This window comes from Ranitomeya variabilis, chromosome 3 (assembly GCF_051348905.1).
Source record: "Ranitomeya variabilis isolate aRanVar5 chromosome 3, aRanVar5.hap1, whole genome shotgun sequence".
In the NCBI taxonomy this organism is placed as follows: domain Eukaryota; kingdom Metazoa; phylum Chordata; class Amphibia; order Anura; family Dendrobatidae; genus Ranitomeya; species Ranitomeya variabilis.
The window spans coordinates 669,072,499-669,092,287 of record NC_135234.1 but is presented as its reverse complement, the minus strand read 5'-3'; the positions used below and the strand labels follow the sequence as shown (position 1 = coordinate 669,092,287).

The window sequence follows — 19,789 nt, the reverse complement described above, 5'->3', positions numbered from 1 at the left end:
TATTAGTTCCAAGTTCTCATGTGGCATAATATTTTGCAATTTGCCTTTATAGCGTGGATCAAGGAGGCAGGCCAACCAGTAATCGTCATCGTTCATCATTTTCGTTATGCGTGTGTCCCTTTTTAGGATACGTAAGGCATAATCCGCCATGTGGGCCAAAGTTCCAGTTGTCAAGTCTCCGGTTGTGATTGGGTGAGGGGCAGTTGCAGGCAAATCTACGTCACTTGTGTCCCTCAAAAAAACAGAACCCGGCCTTGACACGCAACCAATTTCCAGTGCCCCCGGGAAAGGTTCCGCATTAAAAATATACTCATCCCCATCATCCTCCTCGTCCTCCACCTCCTCTTCGCCCGCTACCTCATCCTGTACACTGCCCTGACCAGACAATGGCTGACTGTCATCAAGGCTTTCCTCTTCCTCTGGTGCAGACGCCTGCTCCTTTATGTGCGTCAAACTTTGCATCAGCAGACGCATTAGGGGGATGCTCATGCTTATTATGGCGTTGTCTGCACTAACCAGCCGTGTGCATTCCTCAAAACACTGAAGGACTTGACACATGTCTTGTATCTTCGACCACTGCACACCTGACAACTCCATGTCTGCCATCCTACTGCCTGCCCGTGTATGTGTATCCTCCCACAAAAACATAACAGCCCGCCTCTGTTGGCACAGTCTCTGAAGCATGTGCAGTGTTGAGTTCCACCTTGTTGCAACGTCTATGATTAGGCGATGCTGGGGAAGGTTCAAAGACCGCTGATAGGTCTGCATACGGCTGGCGTGTACAGGCGAACGTCGGATATGTGAGCAAAGTCCACGCACTTTGAGGAGCAGGTCGGAGAACCCAGGATAAGTTTTCAATAAGCACTGCACCACCAGGTTTAAGGTGTGAGCCAGGCAAGGAATGTGTTTCAGTTGGGAAAGGGAGATGGCAGCCATGAAATTCCTTCCGTTATCACTAACTACCTTGCCTGCCTCAAGATCTACTGTGCCCAGCCACGACTGCGTTTCTTGTTGCAAGAACTCGGACAGAACTTCCGCGGTGTGTCTGTTGTCGCCCAAACACTTCATAGCCAATACAGCCTGCTGACGCTTGCCAGTAGCTGGCCCATAATGGGACAACTGGTGTGCAACAGTGTCATCTGCCGATGGAGTGGTTGGCCGACTGCGGTCTGTGGAAGAGCTGTAGCTTCTGCAGGAGGACGAGGAGGAGGAGGAGGAGGGGGTGCGAACGCCTACAGCCAACTGTTTCCTAGACCGTGGGCTAGGCACAACTGTCCCGAAATTGATGTCCCCTGTGGACCCTGCATCCACCACATTCACCCAGTGTGCCGTGATGGAAACATAACGTCCCTGGCCATGCCTACTGGTCCATGCATCTGTAGTCAGGTGCACCTTTGTACTCACAGATTGCCTGAGTGCATGGACGATGCGCTGTTTAACATGCTGGTGCAGGGCTGGGATGGCTTTTCTGGAAAAAAAGTGTCGACTGGGTAGCTCGTATCGGGGTTCAGCGTACTCCATCAGGGCTTTGAAAGCTTCGCTTTCAACTAACCGGTAGGGCATCATCTCTAACGAGATTAGTCTAGCTATGTGGGCGTTAAAACCCTGTGTACACGGATGCGAGGATAAGTACTTCCTTTTTCTAACCAGAGTCTCATGTAGTGTGAGCTGAACTGGAGAGCTGGAGATCGTGGAACTTGCGGGTGTGCCGGTGGACATGGCAGACTGAGAGACGGTTGGAGACGGTATTGTTTCCGCCGGTGCCCTAGATGCAATATTTCCGCCTACAAAACTGGTGATTCCCTGACCCTGACTGCTTTTGGCTGGCAAAGAAACCTGCACAGATACTGCCGGTGGTGCGGAAAATGGTGGCTTTACAGTGACGGAAGGGATGTTGCGTTGATGACTAGCTTCATTGGCCGAGGGTGCTACAACCTTAAGGGATGTTTGGTAGTTAGTCCAGGCTTGAAAATGCATGGTGGTTAAGTGTCTATGCATGCAACTAGTATTGAGACTTTTCAGATTCTGACCTCTGCTTAAGCTAGTAGAACATTTTTGACAGATGACTTTGCGCTGATCAATTGGATGTTGTTTAAAAAAATGCCAGACTGCACTCTTCCTAGCATCGGATCCCTTTTCAGGGATTGCAGACTGAGCTTTAACCGGATGGCAACGCTGTGCTCCAACAGGTTTTGGCTTTGACACGCGTTTTGGGCCAGACAGGGGCCCGGCAGATGGAACCTGTTGCGATGTTGATGCCTGCTGCGGCCCCTCCTCCACCTCTGCTTCTGAACTACTGCTGCCTGCACCCTGTTCCCTCAATGGCTGCCAATCGGGGTCAACAACCGGGTCATCTATTACCTCCTCTTCGAGCTCGTGTGCAACTTCGTCTGTGTCACTGTGTTGGTCTGTGGTATAGCGTTCGTGGCGGGGCAACATAGTCTCATCAGGGTCTGATTGTGGATCTGTACCCTGAGAGGGCAATGTGGTGGTCTGAGTCAAAGGAGCAGCATAGTACTCTGGCTGTGGCTGTGCATCAGTGCACTCCATGTCAGAATCTACTTGTAATGGGCATGGCCTGTTAAGTGTTTCACTTTCTAAGCCAGGGACGGTATGTGTAAAGAGCTCCATGGAGTGACCCGTTGTGTCGCCTGCTGCATCCTTCTCTCTTGTTGTAGTTTTTGCTGAGGAGGACAAGGAAGCGACTTGTCCCTGACCGTGAACATCCACAAGCGACGCGCTGCTTTTACATTTACCAGTTTCAGAAGAGGAGGCAAAAGAGCTAGAGGCTGAGTCTGCAATGTAAGCCAAAACTTGCTGTTGCTGCTCCGGCTTTAATAGTGTTTTTCCTACTCCCAGAAAAGAGAGCGTTCGAGGCCTTGTGTAGCCAGACGACGAAACTGGCTCCACAGCTCCAGACTTAGGTGGAATATTTTTATCCCCACGACCACCTGATGCTCCACTACCACTACCATCATTACCAGCTGACAATGAACGCCCACGGCCCCGACCTCTTGCACCAGACTTCCTCATTGTTTTAAAAAATTAACCAAAGTAACTTTATTTGTTGCTGTCAAACAACTTACACGGTGAGCTATAACTTCAGTATGATTTCTATATCCCTTAACAGGTTGGTGAGACCACAAGGAAAATCAGGCACAATGTTACACACTCTGTTTTCTGTGGCACAAAATCACAGAGATGACACACACGCAGGACTGTCACTCAAGCACTAATGTCAATATTATTCTCCCACCTAATTTTTTTTTTTTTTTCTCAGGGAGACTTTAGAAACCAAATAAGATAAAATGTTTTTTTCAGGGACAATTTAGAAACCAAATACTAATAAAATAAATAAATAAATAAAATAGCCTTTCTATGGCCCACAATTAGAGAGAGAGAGGTGGCACACCCAGGAGTCAAGACTGGCACACAAGCTGAAAGGGCAATATTACTCTCCCACTGTTTTTTTATGTATTTTTTTTTTCAGGGAGACTTTAGAAACCAAATAATATTAAACAAAGCAAAAAAATAAATAGGCTTTCTATGGCCCACAATTAGAGAGAGAGAGGTGGCACACCCAGGAGTCAAGACTGGCACACAAGCTGAAAGGGCAATATTACTCTCCCACTGTTTTTTTATGTATTTTTTTTTTTTCAGGGAGACTTTAGAAACCAAATAATATTAAAAAAAGCAAAAAAATAAATAGGCTTTCTATGGCCCACAATTAGAGAGAGAGAGGTGGCACACCCAGGAGTCAAGACTGGCACACAAGCTGAAAGGGCAATATTACTCTCCCACTGTTTTTTTATGTATTTTTTTTTTTTCAGGGAGACTTTAGAAACCAAATAATATTAAAAAAGCAAAAAAATAAATAGGCTTTCTATGGCCCACAATTAGAGAGAGGTGGCACACCCAGGAGTCAAGACTGGCACACAAGCTGAAAGGGCAATATTACTCTCCCACTGTTTTTTTATGTATTTTTTTTTTCAGGGAGACTTTAGAAACCAAATAATATTAAACAAAGCAAAAAAATAAATAGGCTTTCTATGGCCCACAATTAGAGAGAGAGAGGTGGCACACCCAGGAGTCAAGACTGGCACACAAGCTGAAAGGGCAATATTACTCTCCCACTGTTTTTTTATGTATTTTTTTTTTTCAGGGAGACTTTAGAAACCAAATAATATTAAAAAAAGCAAAAAAATAAATAGGCTTTCTATGGCCCACAATTAGAGAGAGAGAGGTGGCACACCCAGGAGTCAAGACTGGCACACAAGCTGAAAGGGCAATATTACTCTCCCACTGTTTTTTTATCTATTTTTTTTTTTCAGGGAGACTTTAGAAACCAAATAATATTAAACAAAGCAAAAAAATAAATAGGCTTTCTATGGCCCACAATTAGAGAGAGAGAGGTGGCACACCCAGGAGTCAAGACTGGCACACAAGCTGAAAGGGCAATATTACTCTCCCACTGTTTTTTTATGTATTTTTTTTTTCAGGGAGACTTTAGAAACCAAATAATATTAAAAAAAGCAAAAAAATAAATAGGCTTTCTATGGCCCACAATTAGAGAGAGGTGGCACACCCAGGAGTCAAGACTGGCACACAAGCTGAAAGGGCAATATTACTCTCCCACTGTTTTTTTATGTATTTTTTTTTTCAGGGAGACTTTAGAAACCAAATAATATTAAACAAAGCAAAAAAATAAATAGGCTTTCTATGGCCCACAATTAGAGAGAGAGAGGTGGCACACCCAGGAGTCAAGACTGGCACACAAGCTGAAAGGGCAATATTACTCTCCCACTGTTTTTTTATGTTTTTTTTTTTTTCAGGGAGACTTTAGAAACCAAATAATATTAAAAAAAGCAAAAAAATAAATAGTCTTTCTATGGCCCACAATTAGAGAGAGAGAGGTGGCACACCCAGGAGTCAAGACTGGCACACAAGCTGAAAGGGCAATATTACTCTCCCACTGTTTTTTTATGTTTTTTTTTTTTTTCAGGAAGACTTTAGAAACCAAATAATATTAAAAAAAGCAAAAAAATAAATAGGCTTTCTATGGCCCACAATTAGAGAGAGGTGGCACACCCAGGAGTCAAGACTGGCACACAAGCTGAAAGGGCAATATTACTCTCCCACTGTTTTTTTATGTATTTTTTTTTTCAGGGAGACTTTAGAAACCAAATAATATTAAACAAAGCAAAAAAATAAATAGGCTTTCTATGGCCCACAATTAGAGAGAGAGTGGTGGCACACCCAGGAGTCAAGACTGGCACACAAGCTGAAAGGGCAATATTACTCTCCCACTGTTTTTTTATGTATTTTTTTTTTTCAGGGAGACTTTAGAAACCAAATAATATTAAAAAAAGCAAAAAAATAAATAGGCTTTCTATGGCCCACAATTAGAGAGAGAGAGGTGGCACACCCAGGAGTCAAGACTGGCACACAAGCTGAAAGGGCAATATTACTCTCCCACTGTTTTTTTATCTATTTTTTTTTTTCAGGGAGACTTTAGAAACCAAATAATATTAAACAAAGCAAAAAAATAAATAGGCTTTCTATGGCCCACAATTAGAGAGAGAGAGGTGGCACACCCAGGAGTCAAGACTGGCACACAAGCTGAAAGGGCAATATTACTCTCCCACTGTTTTTTTATGTATTTTTTTTTTTCAGGGAGACTTTAGAAACCAAATAATATTAAAAAAAGCAAAAAAAATAAATAGGCTTTCTATGGCCCACAATTAGAGAGAGGTGGCACACCCAGGAGTCAAGACTGGCACACAAGCTGAAAGGGCAATATTACTCTCCCACTGTTTTTTTATGTATTTTTTTTTCAGGGAGACTTTAGAAACCAAATAATATTAAAAAAAGCAAAAAAATAAATAGGCTTTCTATGGCCCACAATTAGAGAGAGAGAGGTGGCACACCCAGGAGTCAAGACTGGCACACAAGCTGAAAGGGCAATATTACTCTCCCACTGTTTTTTTATGTATTTTTTTTTTCAGGGAGACTTTAGAAACCAAATAATATTAAACAAAGCAAAAAAATAAATAGGCTTTCTATGGCCCACAATTAGAGAGAGAGAGGTGGCACACCCAGGAGTCAAGACTGGCACACAAGCTGAAAGGGCAATATTACTCTCGCACTGTTTTTTTATGTATTTTTTTTTTCAGGGAGACTTTAGAAACCAAATAATATTAAAAAAAGCAAAAAAATAAATAGGCTTTCTATGGCCCACAATTAGAGAGAGAGAGGTGGCACACTGTCATGATCTCTGCAGGCAGAGATCATAGCAAGCCTATAGAGGGACAAGCTCTCGGAAGATGGAACTATACTGACCATGAACTAAGCCTGCCGCGCAACTAGAAATAGCCAGGTAGCATTTCCTATTTATCGCTAGATGCCCAGCTCTGGCCTAAGACCTAAATAGCTAGCAGAGGGAAATATAAGACCTGGCTCACCTCTAGAGAAATATTCCAAAGAAGACAGTAGCCCCCCACATATAATGACGGTGAGTTCAGATGAAACAACAAACGCAGCAGGAAAATAGTCTTAGCAAATTTGAGGTCCGCTTACTAGAAAGCAGAAGACAGATAGTATACTTTCATGGTCAGCAGAAAAACACTAACAAAACACCATCCAGAGATTACCTTAAACTCTGGCATTAACTCATAACGCCAGAGTAGCAATCCCTGATCAACGAGAGCTTTCCAGACACAGTAACAAAACTTCAGCTGTGAACTGGAACAAATAGGCAAAACGAAACATGGACAAAAGTCCAACTTATCTAGTAGTTGTCAGAAGCAGGAACAAGCACTGAGAGGCATCAGATAACATTGTTGACCGGCAAGAAACCACCAGAGAAATGAGCTTAAATAGCGACACCCACTACTGATGGAACAGGTGAAACAGGAAAGAGGATGACAAGTCCAATTCCACAAGCGGCCACCGGGGGAGCCCAGAATCCAAATTCACAACAGTACCCCCCCCTCAAGGAGGGGGCACCGAACCCTCACCAGATCCACCAGGGCGACCAGGATGAGCCCTATGGAAGGCACGAACAAGATCAGAAGCATGAACATCAGATGCATTGACCCAAGAATTATCCTCCTGGCCGTAACCCTTCCAGTTGACCAGATACTGGAGTCTCCGTCTGGAAACACGAGAGTCCAAAATTTTCTCCACAACGTACTCCAACTCACCCTCAACCAACACCGGAGCAGGAGGCTCAACTGAAGGTACAACAGGTACCTCATACCTGCGCAATAACGACCGATGAAAAACGTTATGAATGGAAAAGGACGCAGGGAGGTCCAAACGGAAAGAAACAGGATTAAGAATCTCCAATATTCTATAAGGGCCGATGAACCGAGGTTTAAACTTAGGAGAAGAGACCCTCATAGGGACAAAACGAGAAGACAACCACACCAAATCTCCAACACAAAGCCGAGAACCAACACGACGATGACGGTTGGCAAAACGCTGAGTCTTCTCCTGGGACAACTTCAAATTGTCCATAACCTGCCCCCAGATGTGATGCAATCTCTCCACCACCGCATCCACTCCAGGACAATCCGAGGATTCCACCTGACCGGAGGAAAATCGAGGGTGAAACCCCGAATTACAGAAAAACGGGGACACCAAGGTGGAAGAGCTGGCCCGATTATTGAGGGCGAACTCTGCCAATGGCAAAAAAGCAACCCAATCATCCTGGTCAGCAGAGACAAAACACCTCAGATATGTCTCCAGGGTCTGATTAGTCCGCTCGGTCTGGCCATTAGTCTGAGGGTGAAAAGCAGATGAAAAAGACAAATCTATGCCCATCCTAGCACAGAATGCCCGCCAAAATCTAGACACAAATTGGGTACCTCTGTCAGAAACAATATTCTCAGGAATACCGTGCAATCGGACAACATTCTGAAAAAACAGAGGAACCAACTCAGAAGAAGAAGGCAACTTGGGCAGAGGAACCAAATGGACCATTTTAGAGAAACGGTCACAGACCACCCAGATGACAGACATCTTCTGGGAAACAGGCAGATCTGAAATAAAATCCATCGAGATGTGTGTCCAAGGCCTCTTAGGAATAGGCAAGGGCAACAGCAGTCCGCTAGCCCGAGAACTACAAGACTTGGCCCGAGCACAAATGTCACATGACTGCACAAAGACTCGCACATCTCGTGACAGGGAAGGCCACCAGAAGGATCTTGCCACCAAATCCCTGGTACCAAAAATTCCGGGATGACCTGCCAATGCAGAAGAATGTACCTCAGAGATGACTCTACTGGTCCAATCATCCGGAACAAACAGTCTATCAGGCGGACAACGATCCGGTCTATCCGCCTGAAACTCTTGCAAGGACCGCCGCAGATCAGGAGAAACGGCCGACAAAATTACTCCCTCCCTAAGGATACCTGTGGGTTCAGCATTACCAGGAGAGTCCGGGTCAAAACTCCTAGAAAGGGCATCTGCCTTAACATTCTTAGAACCCGGTAGGTATGACACCACAAAATTAAAGCGAGAAAAAAATAAAGACCAGCGCGCCTGTCTAGGATTCAGGCGCCTGGCAGTCTCAAGATAAATCAAATTTTTGTGGTCAGTCAATACCACCACCTGATGCTTAGCCCCCTCTAGCCAATGGCGCCACTCCTCAAACGCCCACTTCATGGCCAAAAGCTCCCTATTCCCAACATCATAATTCCGCTCTGCGGGCGAAAATTTGCGAGAAAAGAAGGCACAAGGCCTAATGACGGAGCAGTCGGAACCTTTCTGCGACAACACTGCCCCAGCTCCGATCTCCGAAGCGTCAACCTCAACCTGAAAAGGCAGATTCACATCAGGCTGACGTAACACAGGGGCAGAGGCAAAACGGTGCTTAAGCTCCTGAAAGGCCTCTACAGCATGAGGGGACCAATTAGCAACATCAGCGCCATGTCTGGTCAAATCAGTCAGTGGTTTAACGACATCCGAAAAACCAGCAATAAATCGGCGGTAAAAATTGGCAAAGCCCAAAAATCTCTGAAGACCCTTAAGAGAGGAGGGCTGAGTCCAGTCACAAATAGCTTGCACCTTGACGGGATCCATCTCAATGGAAGAGGGAGAAAAAATATACCCCAAAAAGGAAATTTTCTGGACCCCAAAAACGCACTTAGACCCCTTCACACATAAAGAATTAGACCGCAGAACCTGAAAAACTCTCCTGACCTGCTGGACATGAGAGTCCCAGTCATCAGAAAAAATCAGAATATCATCCAGATATATTATCATAAATTTATCCAGAAAATCGCGGAAAATATCATGCATAAAAGACTGGAAAACTGAAGGGGCATTAGAAAGACCAAAAGGCATGACCAAATACTCAAAGTGGCCCTCGGGCGTATTAAATGCGGTCTTCCACTCATCCCCCTGCCTGATCCGCACCAAATTATACGCCCCACGAAGATCAATTTTAGAGAACCACTTAGCACCCTCTATACGAGCAAACAAATCAGTAAGCAATGGCAATGGGTATTGGTACTTAACAGTGATCTTATTCAGAAGCCGATAATCAATACATGGTCTCAAAGAGCCGTCCTTTTTTGAGACAAAGAAAAACCCAGCTCCCAAGGGAGAAGAAGATGGACGAATATGTCCCTTTTCCAAAGACTCCTTTATATATTCCCGCATAGCAGCATGTTCCGGCACAGACAGATTAAACAAACGACCCTTTGGATATTTGCAACCCGGTATCAAATCTATGGCACAATCGCACTCACGGTGCGGAGGTAACGACCCAAGCTTGGGTTCGTCAAAGACGTCTTGATAATCAGAGAGGAACTCAGGAACTTCAGAGGGAATGGACGACGAAATAGAAACCAAAGGTAAGTCCCCATGAATACCCTTACATCCCCAGCTCAACACAGACATTGCTCTCCAGTCCAAGACTGGATTGTGAGACTGCAACCATGGCAATCCCAGTACCAAATCGTCATGTAAATTATACAGCACCAGGAAACGAATAATCTCCTGGTGATCCGGATTGATACGCATGGTTACTTGTGTCCAGTATTGTGGTTTATTATTAGCCAATGGGGTGGAGTCAATCCCCTTCAGAGGAATAAGAGTCTCCAAAGGCTCTAAATCAAAACCACAACGATTGGCAAAGGACCAATCCATAAGACTCAGAGCGGCGCCAGAGTCAACATAGGCGTCCGTGGCAATGGATGACAAAGAGCAAATCAGGGTTACAGACAAAATAAACTTAGACTGAATGGTGCCAATGGAAACAGACTTATCAAGCTTCTTTGTACGCCTAGAGCATGCTGATATAACATGAGTAGAATCCCCACAATAGAAGCACAATCCATTCTTCCGTCTAAAATTCTGTCGCTCGCTCCTGGACAGAATTCTATCACACTGCATACTTTCTGGCGTCTTTTCCATAGACACCGCCAGATGGTGCACCGGTTTGCGCTCCCGCAGACGCCTATCAATCTGAATAGCCATTGTCATGGACTCATTCAGACCTGCAGGCACAGGGAACCCCACCATAACATCCTTAACGGCATCAGAGAGACCTTCTCTGAAAGTTGCCGCCAAGGCGCACTCATTCCACTGAGTAAGCACAGACCATTTACGGAATTTTTGGCAGTAAACCTCAGCTTCGTCTTGCCCCTGAGATAGTGCCATCAAAGTTTTTTCTGCCTGAAGTTCCAAATGAGGTTCCTCATAAAGCAAGCCCAAGGCCAGAAAAAACGCATCCACATCGCGTAACGCAGGATCCCCTGCTGGCAATGAGAAGGCCCAATCTTGAGGGTCACCCCTGAGCAAGGAAATCACAATCCTAACCTGCTGAGCAGGGTCTCCAGCTGAACGAGACTTCAGGGACAAATAAAGCTTACAATTATTTCGGAAATTCTGGAAGCTAGCTCTATTCCCTGTGAAGAACTCCGGCAAAGGAATTCTCGGCTCAGATACTGGAGCATGTACCACAAAATCTTGTAAATTTTGTACTTTCGTGATGAGATTATTCAAACCCGCAGTTACACTCTGAAGATCCATTATTGTCAGGTGCACACAGAGCCATACAGAGATTAGGAGGAGAGAGAGAAAAAAGACTGCAGCAAGGCAAACTGGAGGAAAAAAAAAAAAAAAAAAAAAAAAAAATTCCAGCAGACTTCTTATAACTCTCCTTTCTCAACCTGGGTCTTTAACACTTTATTGGCCGGTCAAACTGTCATGATCTCTGCAGGCAGAGATCATAGCAAGCCTATAGAGGGACAAGCTCTCGGAAGATGGAACTATACTGACCATGAACTAAGCCTGCCGCGCAACTAGAAATAGCCAGGTAGCATTTCCTATTTATCGCTAGATGCCCAGCTCTGGCCTAAGACCTAAATAGCTAGCAGAGGGAAATATAAGACCTGGCTCACCTCTAGAGAAATATTCCAAAGAAGACAGTAGCCCCCCACATATAATGACGGTGAGTTCAGATGAAACAACAAACGCAGCAGGAAAATAGTCTTAGCAAATTTGAGGTCCGCTTACTAGAAAGCAGAAGACAGATAGTATACTTTCATGGTCAGCAGAAAAACACTAACAAAACACCATCCAGAGATTACCTTAAACTCTGGCATTAACTCATAACGCCAGAGTAGCAATCCCTGATCAACGAGAGCTTTCCAGACACAGTAACAAAACTTCAGCTGTGAACTGGAACAAATAGGCAAAACGAAACATGGACAAAAGTCCAACTTATCTAGTAGTTGTCAGAAGCAGGAACAAGCACTGAGAGGCATCAGATAACATTGTTGACCGGCAAGAAACCACCAGAGAAATGAGCTTAAATAGCGACACCCACTACTGATGGAACAGGTGAAACAGGAAAGAGGATGACAAGTCCAATTCCACAAGCGGCCACCGGGGGAGCCCAGAATCCAAATTCACAACAGCACACCCAGGAGTCAAGACTGGCACACAAGCTGAAAGGGCAATATTACTCTCCCACTGTTTTTTTATCTATTTTTTTTTTTCAGGGAGACTTTAGAAACCAAATAATATTAAACAAAGCAAAAAAATAAATAGGCTTTCTATGGCCCACAATTAGAGAGAGAGAGGTGGCACACCCAGGAGTCAAGACTGGCACACAAGCTGAAAGGGCAATATTACTCTCCCACTGTTTTTTTATGTATTTTTTTTTTTCAGGGAGACTTTAGAAACCAAATAATATTAAAAAAAGCAAAAAAAATAAATAGGCTTTCTATGGCCCACAATTAGAGAGAGGTGGCACACCCAGGAGTCAAGACTGGCACACAAGCTGAAAGGGCAATATTACTCTCCCACTGTTTTTTTATGTATTTTTTTTTTTCAGGGAGACTTTAGAAACCAAATAATATTAAACAAAGCAAAAAAATAAATAGGCTTTCTATGGCCCACAATTAGAGAGAGAGAGAGGTGGCACACCCAGGAGTCAAGACTGGCACACAAGCTGAAAGGGCAATATTACTCTCCCACTGTTTTTTTATGTATTTTTTTTTTTCAGGGAGACTTTAGAAACCAAATAATATTAAAAAAAGCAAAAAAATAAATAGGCTTTCTATGGCCCACAATTAGAGAGAGAGAGGTGGCACACCCAGGAGTCAAGACTGGCACACAAGCTGAAAGGGCAATATTACTCTCCCACTGTTTTTTTATGTATTTTTTTTTTCAGGGAGACTTTAGAAACCAAATAATATTAAACAAAGCAAAAAAATAAATAGGCTTTCTATGGCCCACAATTAGAGAGAGAGAGGTGGCACACCCAGGAGTCAAGACTGGCACACAAGCTGAAAGGGCAATATTACTCTCCCACTGTTTTTTTATGTATTTTTTTTTTTCAGGGAGACTTTAGAAACCAAATAATATTAAACAAAGCAAAAAAATAAATAGGCTTTCTATGGCCCACAATTAGAGAGAGAGAGGTGGCACACCCAGGAGTCAAGACTGGCACACAAGCTGAAAGGGCAATATTACTCTCCCACTGTTTTTTTATGTATTTTTTTTTCAGGGAGACTTTAGAAACCAAATAATATTAAAAAAAGCAAAAAAATAAATAGTCTTTCTATGGCCCACAATTAGAGAGAGAGAGGTGGCACACCCAGGAGTCAAGACTGGCACACAAGCTGAAAGGGCAATATTACTCTCCCACTGTTTTTTTATGTATTTTTTTTTTTTTTACGGAGACTTTAGAAACCCAATAATATTAAAAAAAATAAATAGGCTTTGTATGGCCCACTGAATGAGAGGTGGCACACAAGCCCTGACTGAGGCCAATATTTTTCTCCCACTGATTGATGTAGTGTTTTTGTGTTGAGGTAGATTTTAGAACACAAATCAAGAAAAAAAATAAATAGGCTTTCTATGGCCCACTCAGTGAGAGATGGCACACACAGGGATGGCACTGTAGCAGAAATGCCAATCTTAATCTTCCACAAAAAAAAAAAAACAGGGACTGTCCTACAATTACTATCTCCCTGCAGTATTGTAAGCCAGGTATGGCAGGCAGCAATAGGAGTGGACTGATGCACAAATTAAATAAAAAGTGTGGACAAACAAAAAAGATAGCTGTGCAGAAAGGAAGGAACAAGAGGATATGTGCTTTGAAAAAAGCAGTTGGTTTGCACAGTGGCGTACACACAGCAATACAGCTATCACGGAGCCTTCTAGGGCAGCCCAATGAGCTACAGCGCTGAGAGAAAAAAAAAAAATGTAGCTTCCAGTGTCCCTGCACACCGAAGGTGGTGTTGGACAGTGGAAATCGCTACAGCACAAGCGGTTTGGTGGTTAGTGGACCCTGCCTAACGCTCTCCCTGCTTCTGACGAAGCGGCAGCAACCTCTCCCTAAGCTCAGATCAGCAGCAGTGAGATGGCGGTCGGCGGGAACGCCCCTTTATAGCCCCTGTGACGCCGCAGACAGCAAGCCAATCACTGCAATGCCCTTCTCTAAGATGGTGGGGACCAGGACCTATGTCATCACGCTGCCCACACTCTGCGTTCACCTTCATTGGCTGAGAAATGGCGCTTTTCGCGTCATTGAAACGCGACTTTGGCGCGAAAGTCGCGTACCGCATGGCCGACAAGCACAGGGGTCGGATCGGGTTTCATGAGACGCCGACTTAGCCAAAAGTCGGCGACTTTTGAAAATGAACGACCCGTTTCGCTCAACCCTAGCTACGGGTATCAGAAAATGGTAACTATTTTAAGAAACTTTGGATTTTTTTTTTCACCATTTAAATAAAAAAGAACCTATAGATGTTTGTATCTACGAACTCATAATGACCTGGAGAATCATAAAGGCAGATCAGTTTTAGCACTTGGTGAACATGGTAAAAAAAAAAAAAAAAAGTTGTGGAATTGCACTTTTTTTGCAATTTCACCACACTTGAATTTTTTCCCCCATTTTACACAATATGGTAAAACCAATGGTGTCATTCAAAAGTACAACTTGTTCCGCCTAAAACAAGCCCCACATGGCCATATTGACAGAAAAATAAAAAAGTTATGGCTCTGGGAAAAAGGGGAGCAAAAAACAGAAACACAAAAATGAAAAAGGGCCCAGGGGTGAAGGGGTTAATAGCCATATCCCATGACAATCTGGATTGATGGAAGAGCAGTCACATCAGTGAACTGACCACTCTCTACAGCAGTCGGAACACACTAAGCAGAGCGTGAGACGTTCTGTCTGCAATTGGCGGTAACCTTAATGACGTCACTGCCTGTCACAGGCACCCGCGTTCTCATGCTCAGCTCAGTGCATCCTAGATGCAGGGCTGAGTGATTGCATCATGCCATTGCTCAGCAATGCATTCATATGTAGCAGAGTTGGACCTTGTTCTGGGACATATGGATTATAATCCAGTTAATTATCTGCAGTTAGGTGATGAAAATTGTGTTTTTTTTATTTTTTGGGGAAAATAAACGGGTAAAAGAGGGTTGGGGAGTTTTTATTTCAAATAAAGGACTTTACTCTGTGTGTGCTTTTTTAACTTAAACATACGGGGTTAGTAATGGGGGCGTCCGATAGACGCCTATCCATTACTAACCCACCCCTGGGCTTGATGTCAGCTGATGTTACAAATCTGACATCAACCCCAATACTATTATGCCACTTGCTACTGCATCAGGGCAAGAGGGAAGAGCTGGGCAAAGCACTAGAACTGGTGCATCTAATAGATGCGCCTTTTTTGGGGCAGCTGCAGGCTGCTATTTTTAGTCTGGCAAGGGCCGATATCCATAGTACCTTCTGAGTCTGAGAATACCATCCCTCAGCTGTCTACTTTAGCTTGGCTGGCTTTCAAAAATGGGGGGGAATCCCACGCTGTTTTTGAAATTATTTATTTAAATAATTATAAAAAAACGAGTGGAGACCCCTCTATTTTTCATAACCAGCCAAAATAAAGTTGACAGCTGAGGGATGCAGCTAGCAGCTGTCTGTTTTAAATTGGCTGGGTGTTAAAGATGAGGGGGAGCCAACACCATTTTTTAAAATTATATATTTAACTAAACTGGAGCTGTGCTCTGTGAGACATGGCTGCTGGGAACTGAGGTGACATCAGTAAGGTTATCTCAGTTCACAGCGCCTAGTTCTCATTAGGGCAGGGCCACTGTGAACTGAAATAACCTTACTGTAAGTTGACCTGAGTTCATAGCAACTGGTTCTCATGCTGCATAGACCAGTGCCGGACTGACGAACGACCATAAGTCTGGCACTTGACACTCCAGCATTAATCAGTCCGGCACTTGAGATACTGCGAAACCCTGTGGCTGTGAACTCAGGTAACCACCAGAGTTCACAGTCACCGGGTCTCCCAGCAGCTGCGAGGCCCATAATCCTCATGGGAAACTTTGAGAGACACTTTAAGATTACTTGTTTCCAGCTGCAGGAACACCTGGACGCTGTAAACTAAAGTTATCTTAGGTGTGTATTTTACTGTACTTGTGAATAAATAAAGAAAAAAAATGGCATTGGGTTCACCGTTATTTTCATAACGTTCATGATGTTAATATTCTGGGAAGGGGCCAATAGCTATAAAGCTTCCCAGAATATTAATATGAGTCCACAGCTGTTTGCTTAGCCTTTACTGGTTATTATATAGGAGACTCCCAAAAAAATGATGTGGAGTCCTCCCTATATTTACTAACCAGCAAATACTATGAAGACAGCTGCAAGCTGATATTAATAGCTTAGGAAGAGGCCATTGGTATTGGCAGTCTCCCAGACTAAGAACATAAGCCCTCAGCCACCCCTGAAATGTCACATCCCTACGATGCACCAATTCTGGTATTTAGCCTTGCTCTTCCCACTTGCCCTGGTGTGGTAGCAAGTGGGGTAATAGTTTTGGATGGATTAGTAAGATACCCCAATTACTAACATCATAGCCACATGTAATAAAGACAGAGACAGAGTAAAGTCCCTTATTTGAAATAAACACACATGCTCCTTTATTTAAAATAAAAAACTTCACAACCCTCTTTTACCCATTTAATCACCCAAAATATTTAAATAAAAAAACAAAGTTATACTCACCTTTCTGCCAATATTCCACTAATGGTCATGTCCAACGACGATCCAGATGGTTTGGAGAGCGGTCACATCAGTAATGTGACTGTTCTAAAGGCCGGCCGACTCACACTGAGCAGAGCATGAGAAGCTTTGCTTGTGATCGGCGGTGATGTCATTAAGGTTACCGCCGGTCTCAGGGAGAGTTTCTCATGCTCTGCTCAGTCAGTAAAAGAGTGTTGGGAGTTTTTATTTCAAATAGAGGAGTCTTTGTTCTTATTTCAATTAAAGGACTTTACTCTGTCTCTGCTTTTATTACATTTGACTAGGGGGTTAGTAATGGGGGCGCCTGGTAGACACTTCTCCTTGTCTAACCCCAGGGATTGATGTCAGCTAATATTACACAGCTGACATCAACCCCAAGTCTATTACCCCACTTGCACCAGGGAAAGTGGGAAGAGCCATTCAAAGAGCCAGAATTGGATCAAAATCTAATAGATACACCTTTTCTGGGATTGTTGTGGGCTGCTATTTTGAGTCTGAGGAGGGCGAATATCCATGGCCCCTTACCAGTCTGAGAATACCAGCCTCCTGCTGTGTTCTTTAGCTTGGCAAGTTGTCAAAAATGGGGGGACACCACGCCATTTTTGTATTTTATTTATTTATTGCACAGGCTCCGGCTTGTGAATACTCTCATCATCGTACATCTGCTCTAGCTTCCATGAGTGAGACCAGGTGTATGATGATGAGACTAGTACTCTTATCAGCCGATTCCTGTGACCAACGGTAACCCTTTTACTGCCAGTTACAGCTGCTGGCTCACATGCAGTCATCTGTGTGACAGCATGGGAACGAACTTACCACCCATCAAAGCTGGGAAACGCCAGATGCTCGGGCCCCTCATTTATTTGAATGGGATCCGAGTTCAAGTACAGTGCTGTGGAAATTAATTGGGACAAAGCATTTTTTAAGTAAAATTGTAAGTTGGTTACCACTCAGTGATTCAAAACAGTTTTAATATATAATAAATTAATCTTGGTCAACTAGCCAGTGGAAAAAGGTAATTTTCAGAATTAATATGTAACAGTGCATTATAACATTTTATTTTTTTGCTTTGTCCCAATTAATTTGCACAGCACTGTACCTTTCCAGTACTCAAACCAAACTTTTTTTTTAAACGTTTGGCCGAACACGATGGACCAGAACATCCATGGGCCCGCCCATCACTAGGCCTAACTCATCTTATTACAGTGCCGACTGCATGCAGCACTGGAGGACGGCCTGGTAGTAACATGCAGGGGGTGTTAATGTGCTTCTGTCATAGTGGGCAGCACAGCAGGAAGGCCACTTGATGTTGTTCAGGGGGCCCCAATTAAAGTTGCGTTGGGTGTCCCAGGCTCTTCTTTTTATACCCCCGGGTAAAAATGAAGTTTTGAACAGCAGAATTTCAAGTTTCAAGCACTGATCCCTTACCAGTCTGTGGTCAAAACTACATTACTGACTACAGGCTGCCATTAAATTGATGATAATTCACATCGGCTCTGTAAGTCTTTATTACGTTGACTGTTGCCATATGATGGAATCTGCAGCTAGTAAACAAAAAGAGAAAACAAAAGTGAAGTCCTGAGCATTTTCCCTAACATATTCATGCTATGTAAATGTTATTCATGTTACATATTTAGAAATTGCTAATATTTTTTAATAGTTGATGGAAAGTACCAGATTTATACTGCAAAAAGTAAAATTTCCAGTGAATTCTAGCAATATATAGTTGTAAGACCCACACTGGACCTTGATTGGCATCATCATATGTACTTTCTCCTTGTGGCTAAACAATATTATATAAAGGTTTTTGAGGAAACGGTTTTGCAATTTGTAATGTTTTCTTACCTATAAAACCATTTATCATGATGCATTAATTATCATGTGATTACTGCAGTATACAACTTTCCAAAATAAAATGCTATATACACTCTGTTTACAAGTATGTTTGTTCTTTTCCTCCTTCTTTTTCTCTTTAGACGGTTACTGATGCCTTGATGTCCCTCCACTTCTTGTTCTGTCTGAGGTCCCATTCAGCAGAGCAATGGAGAGGGGCCCAGTTATTAAGCCTCCTCAGCAATCCTGCAGCAATGATTTCTCCATGCACATCAGACACGGTAAGATAAGGAAGTGATAGGACACCAACCTTAAGGCAAGCAGGATTAACATTCGCCTATCTCATCCATGAACCTTTGCCATTAAAGTGGCGTAAACTTTGAAGAATTTGTCAGGCAAACTTTTCCATGCTAAGTCTCATTCTACCTACTTGTAACATTTCAGGGTTTTCCATGCCAAAAGTTTGGCATAAACCACCTAAATGGACCTCCCTGGAAGGGGCTTGCTGGAATAGAATACATCAAATTCATTAAGTGGCTCTTGTCACTGGCGCATCTATTAAATGGTGTGCACCGCTTTCAGAAATGTGCTCCATGAAAGACTGGAGTACATTTCCGGAGTAAGTTTCTGGCTGTAGCATAGCTGGGAAGGACAGTGTTAAACCCAAGCTCTGCAGTATTTGATTAGAAGCATCTGCATGGTTTCTCTAAAAAGCAGGAAGTAGATTAATTGTAGAACCAGCCAAGATGTGAGCTGTAGATGAGAGAGAAACATGCTGGGGTCACTCTCTGAATGGAGTTACTGAGGAGTCACTCTGCTCGATGTACAGTAGCAGCGACTATTGTGCTAGCTGTGGAGTCAGTTCAGGGAAGCTGATCAGAGTGGATGTGTTTCAGAGCTCAATTTCTCTTTAAGAACAGTCTGCACAGTCCGTGTGCAGAGAACCACAAGTATGAGTGGTTGCTATGAACAATAGTTGTTTTGTTTTCTGTTCTGTTTAGTTAGCACCTGGACAAGGCTAGGGATTTATGTTTATGAGTTTGTTTTGGTGCCATGCAACCGATGAAAACCAATGAAAACTGATGGGAGTTTTATGACCCTGGAAAGGACCACATTTCCACATGTGCTAGTCCACTAGTCCATGGGGTGGGTGTAAGGTGTATCGATGGCAATGCCAAGAACTATCCCATGGCCCAGGTCGACATATGCACAGACTGTGGTTCCATACCCCACAAAGTACGAGTGCTCAAGGACTTGTATGCTATGGGACTTGTGCACTGAAGTGGTAGTGCTCAGTAATCAGATATGCCGCCAGGAGTCTGTTGTGGTGATGTACACATGATCTGCAGAGATGAACACATGATGTGTGTTGACAGGATCACATAATGTGAAGAT

At 43.5% G+C, this 19,789-nt stretch overlaps 1 protein-coding gene across 1 annotated transcript in view; it reads left to right on the top strand.

The window, feature by feature from the left end:
• NCKAP1L (NCK associated protein 1 like) overlaps positions 1-19,789 on the top strand; it is a 325,756-nt gene that overhangs the window by 39,096 nt on the left and 266,871 nt on the right. The window contains exon 7 of the mRNA XM_077297911.1: positions 18,538-18,675. Within this exon, the coding sequence (XP_077154026.1) occupies positions 18,538-18,675 (138 nt within the window). The remainder of the gene's footprint in view (positions 1-18,537; positions 18,676-19,789) is intronic.